General features: G+C 30.8%; 6 protein-coding genes and 1 non-coding gene across 7 annotated transcripts; 4 read left to right on the top strand and 3 right to left on the bottom strand.

Annotated features, from left to right (window-relative positions):
* The first annotated feature begins 32 nt into the window (after positions 1-32).
* BX663DRAFT_525452 (cytidine deaminase-like protein) lies at positions 33-600 on the top strand. Its single transcript, XM_051529769.1, has one exon. The coding sequence runs from the start codon at positions 54-56 to the stop codon at positions 537-539; it is 486 nt and encodes a 161-aa protein (XP_051378314.1). The 5' UTR covers positions 33-53; the 3' UTR covers positions 540-600.
* Positions 601-777: 177 nt separating this feature from the next.
* Positions 778-2,585, bottom strand: BX663DRAFT_462123 (1-pyrroline-5-carboxylate dehydrogenase; the record flags this gene model as incomplete). The annotated part of the gene is made up of 3 exons (XM_051523965.1): positions 2,517-2,585; positions 2,132-2,442; positions 778-2,065 (listed from the first exon to the last, which is right to left on the bottom strand). The coding sequence occupies exons 1-3, from the start codon at positions 2,571-2,573 to the stop codon at positions 781-783; spliced, it is 1,653 nt and encodes a 550-aa protein (XP_051378313.1). The 5' UTR covers positions 2,574-2,585.
* Positions 2,586-2,795: 210 nt separating this feature from the next.
* BX663DRAFT_462120 (autophagy protein Apg9-domain-containing protein) lies at positions 2,796-5,912 on the bottom strand. The gene is made up of 9 exons (XM_051523964.1): positions 5,445-5,912; positions 5,270-5,383; positions 5,063-5,198; positions 4,574-4,999; positions 4,322-4,500; positions 3,981-4,245; positions 3,588-3,890; positions 3,155-3,532; positions 2,796-3,074 (listed from the first exon to the last, which is right to left on the bottom strand). The coding sequence occupies exons 1-8, from the start codon at positions 5,813-5,815 to the stop codon at positions 3,197-3,199; spliced, it is 2,130 nt and encodes a 709-aa protein (XP_051378312.1). The 5' UTR covers positions 5,816-5,912; the 3' UTR covers positions 2,796-3,074; positions 3,155-3,196.
* Positions 5,913-6,867: 955 nt separating this feature from the next.
* Positions 6,868-9,555, top strand: BX663DRAFT_525443 (actin interacting protein 3-domain-containing protein). The gene is made up of 5 exons (XM_051529768.1): positions 6,868-6,996; positions 7,120-7,243; positions 7,344-7,930; positions 8,004-8,225; positions 8,280-9,555. The coding sequence occupies exons 2-5, from the start codon at positions 7,239-7,241 to the stop codon at positions 9,362-9,364; spliced, it is 1,899 nt and encodes a 632-aa protein (XP_051378311.1). The 5' UTR covers positions 6,868-6,996; positions 7,120-7,238; the 3' UTR covers positions 9,365-9,555.
* Positions 9,556-10,159: 604 nt separating this feature from the next.
* Positions 10,160-12,430, top strand: BX663DRAFT_525435 (carotenoid oxygenase; the record flags this gene model as incomplete). Its single annotated transcript, XM_051529767.1, has 3 exons — positions 10,160-10,414; positions 10,491-10,934; positions 11,019-12,430. Coding segments are annotated over exons 1-3 (1,778 nt in total), but the record flags the coding sequence as incomplete, so codon positions are not given.
* Positions 12,415-14,453, top strand: BX663DRAFT_480337 (carotenoid oxygenase). Its single transcript, XM_051524336.1, has 3 exons — positions 12,415-12,675; positions 12,732-13,160; positions 13,250-14,453. Exons 1-3 carry the CDS (start codon positions 12,471-12,473, stop codon positions 14,374-14,376), a joined length of 1,761 nt encoding a protein of 586 aa, XP_051378309.1. The 5' UTR covers positions 12,415-12,470; the 3' UTR covers positions 14,377-14,453.
* Positions 14,454-14,800: 347 nt separating this feature from the next.
* Positions 14,801-14,874, bottom strand: BX663DRAFT_t132. The gene has a single exon. It is a non-coding gene; the product is annotated as a tRNA-Asn (tRNA).
* Positions 14,875-15,535: the final 661 nt, after the last annotated feature.

The following is a 15,535-nucleotide window of genomic DNA, read 5'->3' as shown; positions in this document are numbered from 1 at the left end:
TATTAAAACTCAGCAATTATTTGTCTTTTTTTTTTTTTTTTTTTTAACTCAAGATGAAAGATGCATTTGGAACACCATATACGAATGATGCAAATGATCTAAAGTACATGCAGCTTGCTATTGAAGAAGCCAACAAGTCCATACCTGCGCCACAAGCGTACTGTGTAGGTGCTGTACTTGTGAGTGGAGAAGGAAAGGTATTGAGCACAGGCTATTCACGGGAGATCATGGGGAACACACATGCAGAGGAATGTGCATTAGCCAAATTGGACACTAATTCGATGGATTTAACCCATGCGACCCTGTACACAACCATGGAGCCCTGTTCAATTCGATTATCAGGTAACAGATCCTGTACAAGTCGAATTATCGAGGCTAAATTGAAGCGGGTCGTGTTGGGTGTACGAGAACCGCCTAATCTAGTGAATTGTGAAGGAATTCAACTTTTGGAAAAAGAAGGTATCCAAGTATTGATTGTCCCCAATGTAGAAGAAGCTTGTTTAGCACCTAATCAACATATTTTATCAAAGAAGAAATAATAAAGTGAGGGGCAATATAATAATAAATTCTTTATTTTAAGAATCATTTATTTAGAATCTATTTACATACAAATGGAATCTATATTCTTTTAAGGAAATATATATGTGTATAATAGGGATTGTGTGTGTGTGTGTGTGTGTATGTATTTATGTATGCTTAATTTATAATTTAAGAAAACTTCCCTCTCTTCTTCTTCTTCTTTGGTTAGTTTTTCTTTTTTTTTTTTTTTTTCTTTTTCTTTTAAATAGCATTAGAAGGATATGTAAAGCTTTCAATAGGAATAAAATTTTCCTTAATAGTACGAGTAGAAATGAAGCGAACTAAAAGAGACCAAGAACCTGCCTTGTCATTTGTACCTGAAGCACGAGCACCACCAAAGGGTTGTTGACCTACAACAGCACCTGTACATTTATCATTAATATAAAAGTTACCCGCAGTATTACGAAGCATATTAGCACCAGATACAATAGCAGCACGATCTTTAGCAAATAAAGCCCCCGTTAAACCATATTCAGTGGTCTCACCAATAAGTTGGCAAGTAGCTTCAAGATCAACATCTTCATAGACATAGATCGTCACTACAGGACCAAAGATTTCTTCTTTCATTGTCTTTGCAAATTTATCCTTTGTAAGAATAATAGTAGGTTCAATAAAATAACCTACACTATCGTCCCATTTACCACCAGCTAAAATTTCACAATTGTCATCAACCGCAGCGTGTTCAATATAACTCTTGATCTTATCAAATGCCATTCTATTGATGACAGGACCACAGAAATGTTGAAATTCAGTAACAGGACCTTGTGTGATTTTAGCATGTTCGATCAATAAATCCTTTTTAAATTGAGCAAAGAGAGAACTAGGCACATAGACACGAGAACAAGCAGAGCATTTTTGACCTTGATATTCGAATGCAGCACGAATAGTTTGTAATGCAGCATGATGAACACCCGCCTCATCAAGACTTGGATGCAATAAATGATAATTCTTACCGCCCGTCTCACCGACGATACGAGGATAGGCTTTATAACGATGAATGTTATCACCAATTTGTTTCCAAAGATGACGGAAGACATGAGTAGAGCCAGTAAAATGAAGAGAGGCAAAATCACGGCTTTCGATCGCATGACCACAGATCTCCTCAGCAGGACCGGGAATAAATTGAATGACACCTGCGGGGAGACCAGCCTCAACCAAGATTTCATAGAATAAATAATTAGAAAGAACAGCACTTGGAGAAGGTTTCCAGAGGACGACATTACCCATTAAAGCCGGAGCAGCAGGTAAATTACCACCGATAGCGGTAAAGTTAAAAGGAGAGATAGCCAAGACGAAACCTTCTAAACCACGGAATTCAGTTCTATTCCAGGTACCAGGAGCATTCTTAGGAGGTTGCTGAGAATAAATTTCCTCTGCATACTTGCAATTGAAACGTAAGAAATCACAAAGTTCAGCAGCAGCATCAATTTCAGCTTGCCAGCTATTTTTACCTTGGCCCAACATAGTAGCAGCCATAAGTTGATATCTAATTGATAATTAGATATGAGCATGAGTTATATATACATATAAAATAAAAAATGCCTTTCTTTACCTGTATTTAGAAGATAACAAATCAGCAGCCTTCAAGAAGACAGCAACACGATCATTAAAAGGAAGGGATTCCCATTGATCTTTTACAGCTAATGCACCATCAATAGCCTTTTGAGTGAGAACAGCATCTGCTTGATGAAATTTGGCAACAACTGACTTATGATTTGAAGGGTTATATTGTTCAGCTGTTTTACCGGTATAAATCTTTTCACCATTAATGATAACAGGAACCTCAACTGTACCTTTAGCAATTAAATCTTGAAGAGCAGCTTCAAGCTTAAGTCTTTCATCAGAACCAGGAGCATAATGACGCTAAAGGAAAAGAGGAAAAAAAAAAAGGAGATAATAAATATTATGAATGCTTGATTATTATTTGTTAATCTTACCATAGGCTCATTATCGATTTCAGGTAACTTGAAGTGAGCAAGAGTAGGAATAGACATGTTTATTTTTATAATAATAATAAAAAGAAAGGGAATAAGAATAACATTGTAAAGTCCTTTTTTTATATTCTATTTTTATTATTTTACTGTTAAAGAGTGATTGGCTCCAAATAAAACGTCATGTTCCAAGGTAGTATGAATTACTCTTTCCCCACCTTTTTTATTATTTGTCCGAATATTTCCGACGCCAATTGAATAAATAAGAACTAGCCACTGCTTGTAGTCAACTCTTTTCTTATTTTCCCTTGAATAAGTTACTTTGTCTACTTTAAAGAAAGAAAGAAACTATGCGATTTAGGTCTGTTTATTTTCCTTTTTTTTCTTTTTTAACAGTAATTTTTTAAATAAACACAGACTCTTTTGCAAGTAAATAAACAAACGAATAATGTGATTTATTATATAAGAAATAATAACATTTTATGAGTGTGAATAGAAGCAAGTTTCTGTCTATTTCCCGCTGTCTATTTCTCTCTTTCTCACTGTCTATTTTTCTCTGTATTTCTTTTTTTTTTTTTTGTACAATAACCGTGAGAATTTATTTTTATTTTCTCCCCCCTCCTCCCTTGTTATATTATACATACGTTTTACAAGCATTGAATACTTTTATTATATAAAATCCAATGTTAAATTGTAGGATTATTATTTAAATCGTAAAATTGATTTAATAAACCAACTACGCCTTTATTTCTTCTCCCTTCGTTTTCTTCTTCTTCTTCTTCGTTTCTTCTATCCTCAACATGATATTTCCATGGTTGACTTTGGACAAAAGATTCGCCCAAGTTACTTGGAATACCATACTGATTTAATTGAATAGGTTCTGCAGGATGGCGTCCTTTTTGACTGAATTGAACTCTCCTTTCGTCACTCGAGTCTGTTTCTTTTTGATTTGTGATTTCTGTTAATCTTGATAGATACATTGAACCAGATAGATCGTTAGGTATCCATTTAGGATTGTTTGCCTATTGAATTCTTTATTTTATATATACAGCAAGCTTTTATATATATTTATATTACCTTGAAATTAAGAAAACTCTTTTCCATCTTTCCTTGTTTGCTTAAATAATAGTCATTTTCTATCATAGCATCTTGAACACCATATTTAACATTACCATGTCGTGTAAAATCAAATTGAGCAAAACTACATACATAGCCTAATTCGTTCACATGAACTGTAAATTCTCTAAAAAAGTCAACAATTTGATCTGCACTCTTTGGTAATGATAAGCACAAGACAAGAGGTGCAAAGATGACACTTAACAATTCTTGAAAGAATAAATTCACTTTATAATCAAATAATTTACAAAATTCAGCACGAACCTAAATGATGTATTCTAGTTAGATATCTCTCTTTCATTCCACATCTCCCGTATACACATTATATGTATCTATTTGTTACGTTTCTTTTACTTGGTCAGTATGTAATTTATGTTTCCATTCTGGAGGTAAATGATGCGTATGTTCAATTACTTTTCTTAACACATTTTCAGGTTCAAATACTTGGTTTTCATCTGGAATCATATTACGTGTAATAGCAAATAAAGTACCTGTTAAACCTAAATAAAACAAAACAGTACCATTAGGTGTAATTTCGAAATTCAACAGTGCTTCAGAGTCAATTAAAGATAACAAAGCCAAAACACCAGCTATTGAACCAGCTAAAAAAGATATAAATCTAAAGTAGATTAAAACAATGAGTGACAAGTGTATATGTGTATACATGTATATATATATATATATATGTCTATTACCTGGCTAATAAGAGTGTCTTTTCTTTTGGAAATTGATTGATATAGAGATTGGCATGCTCATAACTTTGGCTTATACGATTACGGAATAAATGAGGTAATTCATTGAATTCACGAAACTTCCATTTTGCAAAAGGAGTATACGCTCTTGAACCAATCTCACTAGGATTTTTATGATATTCCTACATAATATACAAAGATCAGGTCAGTTATCTATTTATATTATTTCTATTTTAAGCCTTTTTTTTTTTTTACTTCAAAATATCGAAAAAAGAAATGCAAGAGAAGATAAACAAAGATAAAAGGAGATAAAGCAAGATTTAATAAACCCATAAAGATGAACCTTCTCTTTAAGCTAGCTACTAGGAAAGATTTATTTCGTTCCTTTAGACATCTTTTCCTTACTTGACCTCGATTATCAAATATGAATCCTAATAAGCAAAAAGAAAGATTCCATTCAAGATCTTTAGTTAATATAGATCGATTACGTAAATAAGGTAAAGGGATTTGAATATCTAATATATCCTTGTTGAATAAAGCAATGAGATAATTTTCTTTTCGCATAATTCTACTTGCAACATCATGTTCTGTTAAACGAATATCATTTGTATTTGGATTACTTTCACGTATATGAATAATTCTTTCTAAAACTGTCTGCCATGAAACTGTTTGCATGTCCTCCTAAACAAAACAAAAATACGATTAAATAAAAAATTCACTTATTTCTTATTGATACTAATTTACATCTGGAATAAGTAGTAAATGAATATAAAAATTATGCATTTCTCGAAGCATAGGTAAATCTGTTATAAATCGAATAGCTTGCCATATCCACCAAATAATGAAGATTGAAATGAACAAGACTTTTGTAGACGATAATCTATTTCATAAAGTCTTTAGTATACACTATAAATAAATAGAAAAGAGAGAGAGAGAGAGAGAGATACTGACTTTGATAAGCATTGAGGTTCAATTACTTCCCCTAATGTATGATGAGACGTAATATCGGAGTAATTTATGCAGCCGATGAGAAACGTTGAAAATAGAATGATAAAAGCCAAGGTCCTTTTTAATGATACAAAATAAATACAATAGCTTGTAAAATATATACATGTATATAGCTTACAACAAGTTTAAAAATCTAGCTAATAATATACAATAAATTCCCTTTCCTTGATAGTATTCATATACTCTTTGAAAAAAGTCATCCATATTTTCAACATTAGCCCATCTCCACATTGTTCTATCATATACAGTAACATGCTCTCTTGTTGAAATAGGTTTTGTCGTTGTTTGAGTCTGTTCTATTATCAGTGATGGCGGTGCCTCTAGTCTATTCTCTTCATCATCGTCGCTATTTTCATCCTCAGCTTGTGAACTAGCATTATGATTAGTATTAAAATAGGAATGATGGAGTGGTTCATGAATAGGATTCAAAGTGAATTCATCATCGTCATCATCTGAATAATGAGAAAATAATAACCTTGATTTCGACATATTAATCTATTAAATGATATAAAATAAAATAAACTACGAATAAAATAACAACTATTTATTTATATGCGATATGCACTCACCTGATAAGATCATTCACAGCAGCAGCAGCAGCAGGAAAAATAAAATAAAATAAAAAGTGTGTGTGTAAGTGAGAGGACAATTAAAAACAAGTCACGAAATGTTGCAAATGGCAAGTAAATAATAAAAAAGAAGTGAACGACCTATTTTTATAAACATGTGTCCCCAATAAGAAACGACATCATTCATCTTTGTCTATCTCACAATACAATGGATCTTTTATCAATAATTTACATTCATAACTGGTTTTATGAATGTGACTTTTTTTTTACTGCATTATTGACACATATAATATTAGCTCTTCCAGGACGTATCCCCCCTATATTTGTTGTTTATCTATTTCAATAACATGATCTATCCCTCTCTTCTTAACTATTAAATAAAATCAATATTTCCATGTCATAATAATAAGCGTGACATGTTCAAATCTTCTTGAATTTACAAGGACAATTGGATCTTTTATTCAATCAAGTAAGTAAAAATTAAGCTATGTTTCAATTGTTGGGCCCCAGAGGAATTAGTCAAGATGAGTATATAGAGAATGATTAAATACTACAAGAATAAAGATGGGTTATTAGTATGAATTTGCTTTCTCTTTAATAAACAATAAATGACGCTGTTAGTTCAAATATAGATGAATGCCTTGATTTCATTAATATGCTGTGTTGTTGCTGTTGTCAAATTTGTTGCTACTGGTCCGTGCGCCCTTATAAAAAAAATAATGGTTTCACTTAAAAAAAAATTATGCATGTCATTAAAGTAACGTCCAAGAAAGAATAGGTTGATAGATTTAATATATATTGCTTAATAAGCTTATATTGTCAAAATAAGTTTAATTTCTCTCCATTATTTATAAACTGTAGATTACATTCTTTGTTTGTTTATTGTTTTGTTATCTAAGAAGGAGTTTTAATTTTTTTTTTTATTTTTTTTTTTTTTTTTTTTTTTTTTGTTTCTCTTTCTTTCCGTTTTTCTTTTTTTTTTAATTTTATTTTAATTTTATTTAATTTTATTTTGTTCTTCTTCCTTTATATAACATGTTTACTACATCATCAATTTCTTTAAATAATATTGGACAACAACAAGACAATCTAACATCTCCTGTAAGAATATACATACTTCTTTTTTTAAAAAAAAAAAATTATTCAAACTAAATTCAATCAATTAGATGATTACGATTGAACAAAGTGTTTCTAAATTACTTTTATCAACTAAAAAATTATTAGAAACTTTAACTTTATGGTCTTCTGGTGAAGTAACTAATAATCAGGTGTATAATGAATATAATTCGTTAGAAAGTTATTTTGCAAGTGCAATAAAAGCATTTGAAAGTGCCTCATTATCGATGGAGTAAGTAACGAATGATTCTAAACAAAAAAAAAAAAAAAAAAAAAAAAAAAAAAAAAAGAATAAAATGAAATAAAATAATTTATTCTTGTTATTTTTATAGTGATATGCTTTATTTGCCTGATGATTTATATAGTTGTTTAAAAGATACAGTGAGTAAAGAACCTTCTCCAAGTATATTAGAACATCATTTACCTGCTATTCGAGATGTTATCTTGAAATTATTACAAGGATTAAAAAGAAAACAATCTTTACTAAGAGAACGTTTTGAACCTACTACAAATTCAAACATATCATCTCTTACTCAACAACAACAACAACAACCATTAGATATAACCGTACAAAAAAATATAGTATCACCTATTATACCCTTACCTTCACCCTCTGCTTCTTTTACTACTGCTACTACTGCTACTGCTGCTACCACTACTACTACTACTGCTACTACTACTACTACTGAACCCTTATCACATTTATTTGAAGGGAAAAGAAATTCTGTTCCACAGTCACCTATTTCACCTATTCGTAACAGTAGTAGTACATCCTCTTCTATTGATGAAGTAGATCTAGATGATCCTTCTACAAAAGATGCTATGTCTAAACTTGCATTACAAGGTAATTTAGCTAATCGCTCTTCTGTACGAAGAACATCTTATTATCCATCTTATGAACATATTCCATTGAATCCTGGTATGTATGTATGTATGTATGTATGTAAATAGATTTTTTGTGTGTTTATTTATTCATCTATGTTTTATCTTAGAGATAATGGATATTTATTTAAAAAAGGGGGCTCATGTCAAGAAATCCTTTATTCATCAAAAAGATGTATCTTTACATGAAATACGACAATTATTCTATAAATCATTTAACCTTGATTCAAATAATACGACCTTTATTTATATCTTGGATCCTATCTCTAATATTGAATATGAATTAGAAGATATATCTGATATCAAGCCTTATTCTATCTTAATCATGAAAGGTAAAATAAATATATATTCATACATTCATTACTTATCAAGTTTTATACTTGTAGAAAATGAGGACAATGACTTTCATTCTTTAGATCCTTCCATGACAAAAAAATTGGAAATTTTATTTAAAGATGTAATGCAACAAGTGATAGAAAATATTGCAAATAAAAAACCACGAATGAGTGATGAGACGACGATTAGAAAGGAATTAAATACATTACGTCATGAACTTGCAAATGTGCGTCAAATATATGAAGAGTACAAAAAGGAAACGGAAAAAGTGATTGATGAACTAAAAGAAAAGAGTACAAAAGTGACGAGTACAAAATCACTTGTCGTCATGCTGGATGAAAGGACTCGTGCAGAGATGAATGAAAGTAGAGAAGTAACACAAAAGGCTGCCATGTTGATTACAAACCGACTTGAGGAATTACAAGATATGATTGATCAACTTAAAATTGATGTCACACAGCGTCGTCGTCGTCCACCTAAAAATCAGCTTCATTATTGTCAAGAAGAATCTAAAAAATTAGAGATCGAAATGAATGAACTTCAGCAACGTATTAAAGAATTTAAACCTATTTGGAAAAAGACATGGGAAGTAGAATTACAACGTATTGTAAAGGAACAGCAATTCCTCAAAGAACAAGAAGCCCTTTTAACAGATTTGAAAGATGATCGTAATGCCTTACTTCAAGTCCTTGAACAACTTGAGAAAATTTCTGAAATTCATGAACGCAAGAAACAGTTAGGACGTGAATATAGAATGATACCATCTACAGTAGATGAAGAAGGTGGTATGGCGGGTGTAATGAAACAAGTCTCTACCATTCATGTAGATCATTCTCGTCGTGTAAAGGCATTAGCTGAAGCAGAAAAATTACGTGCTAAAGAATTATCACAAAGAATTGATGCGTTTGAAAGAGAATTAACAGGTTTTGTTGAATTAAGAAAATTAAAAAAGACAGGTGGTGCAGAGGCTATTGAAAAGCAAAGACAAGAAAAGGATAAAGCGCTTATTAAACAAATATTCGTAAATGATGTAACCCAAAATAATAATTCACTACCTGTGATGAAAGAAAATAATGGGAATGAATATTCTTTGACTCCTATTCCTGAAGAAGATCAAAATAAAGTATGTTCATAAAGCCTTGAATTATAGCTCTTTATCCCACATGTTGTGTAACAGATCCTGAAAGTAAGAATTATCTTTATGACGTTATTTGCTTTATAAAAATAATAATATAAATCGGATAAAGAAGCTTTTTGTCTTTTCTCCTTTTTTTTTTCTTTTTTTCTGTTTTTCTGTTTTTCTATTAGTTTTCTTAATATGCATTTCAATACAATCTTTAAATCAAAAAAAAGAAATTTACCTATAAACTCTTCTGCTGCAAATTTCTGTTCCTGCTGTGGTGTTGATGTTGCAAGATTTAGGTAATCATTTTATTATACACATGTACTTGATTGTATTTTAATATTTAGTATTATCAAGTCATGAATTTTGGTGTCGCTACAATAAAAACTAAAACTTGATGGGCCAATTTCTTTTTTTTTCTTTCGTGTACATACATAACGATTCCTTAATAAGCATGATACTCCTCTTTAAATGCTTATAATTTGACTCGCCATATTCACTTCCTTTCTATTCTATATATATATATATATATATTATATGACAACGACTACAGCGATATACAGCCTATATATTACACTACATCCTATCAATAAAAGAACAAAAAAGAATAGAAGCAAACAATATATATATATAAATACACTTCTCTTTCTCCCTCCCCCTTATAGATATTAATAATAATAATAAAAATCTTTTCATGTAACAAACCTTTTTTTTTTCATGTAAGATATATTTCGTCATTTTTATCTTTTTTTTTTTTTTTTTTTTTTTTTTTGCGAGTAAAATTATAAAAAGTTCTACTAAAAAAGGTAAATGCTTCTTCTTCTTCTTTTTTCCATATTTTCTTCTTTTAAATGGGTTTTTTATTCTTGATAACAGTGTCGTTGTGTCTAGTTTTTTGCATATTTTACTATCTTTATAATGACCTTTATTCCAAATGTATTAAAAAGATAGCCTTATTGAAAGAATTACCTAATAATCTACCCGAAGTTCATGTTCCAGTCCTATTAAAACACCAAAGTAATCAAATTCCATCTTGGTTAAATGGAGTCATGTATCAAATAGGTAAGCTTTTTTTTTTTTGGTCTTTTATATTGATAGTATGTATACAATTGAATATGTATTTATTATATATGAATAGGACCAGGTAGATTTAATATTCAACAAAATAATGGATCCACTTTCTCTATTAGACACGTATTTGATGGTCTCCCCTTTATACATAGATTCGAAATAAATGGCAAGGAACGAACAGTTAAATATAATTCACGTTGCATAGCAAAGCTGTTTGAGTCGAGAATTCAAAATCATTCCTTTAAGGGTGTCCTATTCTTTGGTCATATCATAGTTGACATGAACTTCTTTCAATGGATATATCATTTTATGGCTCGAGTAGTAAATCAAATTAGATTCATGCTATTAGGAAGAGCTTGCGATTCGCCCGATGGTCAGGTTATAGGTGTTACGGTTACACCAAACTTTCCTTTACCATCATCAAGAGATATCCAAAGATCGAAAGATGAACATGTTCTTGTTACCAAAACAGATGCAAATGCCTTACAAAAGATCCATGCAGAAACATTAGGTAAGAAAAAAAAAACTATAATATCCTTTATATATATATGTATATAGTAACAATTTAAAAAAATCTCTCTCTCGTTCTTTATAGAGCCACAGTATCTTTTTGATTATAGTACATTTAATAAACATTTATGGGGTCAACTCACATCAGCACACCACCAACAAGATCCAATTACTAAAGAGGTCTTTAATGTTATTGTAAGAATTGTTCCATTTCCATGTTTAACTGTATTCAAGACATCAGAGGATGGGAAAGTGACCATCTTGGCTGACATAACTCAACGACATGATAATGATAAAGGATCTGTTAGAGCTTCCTATATTCATTCATTCTGGTTAACTAAAAATTATATCATTATCCCTGAGGCACCGTTGGCATTTAAAGATGGAGGTCGAAATTTATTGATGACTGGATCTGTCGTCTCTAGTATGCATTGGGATAAAAATGATGCTTCAACTACTTATTGTCATATCGTTCGTCGTGATCATGAATACTCAACGGAAAAGGGTGATGGTGGTGGTGGTGGCCTTATAGCTTCTATACCTATTCCTGCCTTCTTTTGCTTTCATGTTGGGAACGCCTTTGAGACACAATGTCCGACGACAGGTGATACGCTGCTTGTTTTGGACTGTGCTTCCTTTTCAAATGGAAATATTATTCATCAACTGTATAGGTTTGGTACATCATCCTCAAATGGAAAGGAGACATACGTCAATGATGGCATTGCTCATTCTCCATTGGAATATGGTGATCTCATTCGATATAAACTAAATATAAACAAGGTGAAGATGGTATCTAGCAAGACCTTAGCAAAGAATATCGATTTTCTTCGATTCAATCAAAGTTATAGCATGAAGCCTGAACATCGATATATTTACGGATGTCGTTTGAAAGACTCGACTGAGGCAAACTGCTTAGTTAAGGTAGATCTAAACACTTTGTCTATAAAAGTGTATGATGAGGGAAGTCAGTATACGTCATGCTCTGAACCTATCTTTGTGCCAAAACCTACGCAGGATAAAGAAGAGGACGATGGTGTTCTTCTAAGTCTTGTCAATCATCATTCATCATCATCACGAGGTAATTGTTATTTAGTGATTATTGATGCCAAGGATATGAAGGAAATAGCTCGTATCAACGTTGGTGGATTCACTGCTATTACTTTCCATGGTTCCTTTGTAGATCATGAATTTAAATCTGTTAATGTTAACTGACACTTTACTAAAAACAAAAAGGGAGGATATAGAAGTAGTCATAATAATACTATGAATTAGAGCTCGTTCATAGTTATTATGCCATGTATTATAGACATTTTTGCTACCCCTCCTCTCTTCCCCCCCCCACCCTTCTTTCTGTATTAATTTAATAACACTAATGCTTCAACTTCTTAACCATGTTACACTCATATACCATATATTCAAAAGACAATGAATATAAAGTAAATAAGGAGGGAATAGAAAATAAAGCATATATAAAAAAGGGTTTTTTTTTTTCTTTCATTTTTTTTTTTTTTTACTTTCTTTCTTTGATAAAAATAATATGTTTCTTGTAATAACATTTGTTTTATTACCTGGATGTCTTCTATTTACTCTTTATTATTACTATAATAAAGTTTATAATCACTTTTTTCAAGTAATCAAAGCAAACTATGTTCCTGATTCAATTGAAATTCAAGATCCTATTCTTTTAAATATTGAAAATGGTAGTATACCTACTTGGTTGAATGGCATCATGTATCGTATAGGTAAATCTTCTTCTTACAAATATATTATACTTATCATTTATTTATTTATTTATTAGGTCCTGGTAAATTCAATATTCAGCAAAATGATGGGTCTCTATTCTCTATCCGTCATGCCTTTGATGGGCTCCCGTTTATGCATCGATTTGAAGTTTGTGGGAGAACCCAAACATTAAAATATAATTCTCGTCTTTTGGCCAAAAGTGTGGAAACAAACATTTCAAATAAATCTTATAAAGGCATGCTATTCTTTGGGCATCAACCTTGCTTGAGCTTCTTTCAATGGCTCTCTCATTTTTGTATTCGGTTCTATAAGCTTGTCTTCCTTTCTGAACTAAACGACGGACTTCCCGCTGACGGGCACATGGTCGGTGTGACGGCTACACCTAATCTGCCTCTTCCGTCCTCCGTGAAAGGGAATAACAAAAATATACTTGTAGCTAAAACAGATGCCAATCTATTACAAAAGATTCATGCTGAGACACTAAGTAAGAATAAATAAATAGAAGTAAATAATCAAAATAATAATAATAACATCAACTTTTTTTTTTTTCAAAAAATAAAAAAATAATAATAGAACCCCAACACGTTTTTGATTATTCTGCTTTTGATAAACATTTAAATGGACAATTTTCGGCAGCACACCATCAAACGGATCACTTTACAAAGGAAACTTATAATTTTACATTAGCTATCATTCCTTATCCTAGACTGATAGTATTTAAAATCTCAAAAGACGGTGAGAAAACTACTATTTTAGCTAATATCACACATCGTTATGATGGATCCCCTATTTGTCCTTCTTATATTCATTCCTTTTGGCTAACAAAAGAATATATCATTATCCCTGAATCTCCCATGATCATAAAAAATCGGGGTGTTGATATATTAATGCATGGATCCTTTATATCTGGTATGAAATGGGACTCAAATGCTCCTACCTATCTTCATGTTATTGATCGTAATTCAGTGGATCAAAATGGACTAGTAGCCTCGATCCCTGCACCAGGGTTTTATACATTTCATGTAGGGAACGGATTTGAATCTACTTGTTCAAATACAGGAGATAAGTTGCTTACCTTAAATTGTGTATCATTTTCAAATGGTGATATCTTACATCAGCTTCATACATTTGGTGTACCACATAGTAAAGGCCCTGATCAACAACAACAACAAACTTATTTAAATGGCTTTGCCTATCCTCCCAAATATCAAACTAGCTTTGGAGATCTAATGCAATATCAATTGAATTTAAATCAAATGGCACTAGTATCCACAAAAACGTTAGCTGAAAATATCGAATTCCCGCGTTTTAATCAAAATTTTAGTATGACAGCTAAGCATCGATACATGTATGGCTGTCAATTGTCAAGATTTACAGAAAAGAGAGATGAAAGTATATGTTTAATCAAGATTGACCTGAATGATCTCTCTACGACACTGTACGGTGATGAACAAGAGGGTTTGACCTGTTCTGAACCCATCTTCGTTTCAAGACCACCAAATTATAGTAAAACTGAAGAAGAAGAAGAAGATGATGGCGTCCTGTTAACTTTTGTCAGTGACTTCAAGTGTTGTTACTTTATTGTAATTAATGCCAAGGATATGAAGGAATTAGCTCGTATCAAAATTGGTGATTTTACTGCTATTACTTTCCATGGTTCCTTTGTAGATCATGAATTCAAATCTGTTAACATTAATTAAAACAATTTATATATGTCTATAATCATCATTATTTAAAGAAAGGTTTTAACTATACATATTTTTGTCGTGCTCTTTACAACAAGACAACCGTAGTTTCCTATTAATTATTATAAATAATAATATAATAGACGCTAATCGTTATATGCATTATTATTTTATTTTATTTTATTTTTTTTTTGTTCTTTATTATAATGAATGATAGAGAAAAAGAAGAAGCATGCTGCTCTTATTTTTTTATTATTATTATTTTTACATTATATTTGCATTTATAATATTATATCCGAGCTGTCTTATCATATCATGACAATATATAAAAAGGCTCAGATCCAAGATTGTAAGCCATAAAGCATAAAAAAAAAAAAAAAAAAAAAAAAAAGATAAATACAAAACAAGATTTAACAAAAGATTAAAAATAAAAAATAAACGCTCCTAGGTGGGCTCGAACCACCAACCTCCTGATTAACAGTCAGACGCGCTAGCCAATTGCGCCATAGAAGCTATTTGTTTAATTTTTTTGTGGAGTATATTATAATCATTAATTCAATTAATTTAAACTCAGTAACCAATAATATATCTCTAAATGTCGGATTTTGTAATTTTTCACTGCAAATCTCCTACTTACACCGAAGTTTCACCTTGATTGCATTTAGTACTTTATTTGTTATGTTTTTTTTTTTTTTTTTTTTTTTTTTTTTTTTTTTTCGTTGTTGAATTCGAACTTGTTGTCACCTCTAATTATATTTTCTTGATGCCTTGATTAAATTAATATTTAGAAGAGAATACATGGAATCGAATTTCATAATGACAATATCAAAACCTATCAAATTTGACACAATTATTATTGCTGTGACTAATAATTCAATTGAAATAGATAATAATAATAATAAACTATGTGCATATAAATTATAGTCTCTTATTGTATATATGTAATTGTTATTCCTGTAAGAAAAAAAAAAGGCAATAAAACATCATATTAAATGACATGTATATATGTATATATATCTTATTCTTCTTGTTGTGGTTTAGGTAAGTTAATATATAAAAAAAAAAAAAAAAAAAAGAAAGAAACATTTTAAGACTTGTTGTATAATATTTATCCTTTGTTGTATGATTTAAGAATATTAAAAAGACAAAATAAATCGTGAGACACAGGCACAAG

The sequence above is a fragment of the Cokeromyces recurvatus genome (assembly GCF_025118155.1).
Source record: "Cokeromyces recurvatus strain NRRL 2243 chromosome Unknown BX663scaffold_42, whole genome shotgun sequence".
NCBI lineage: Eukaryota > Fungi > Mucoromycota > Mucoromycetes > Mucorales > Mucoraceae > Cokeromyces > Cokeromyces recurvatus.
This window is presented reverse-complemented; position numbering and strand designations above follow the sequence as displayed.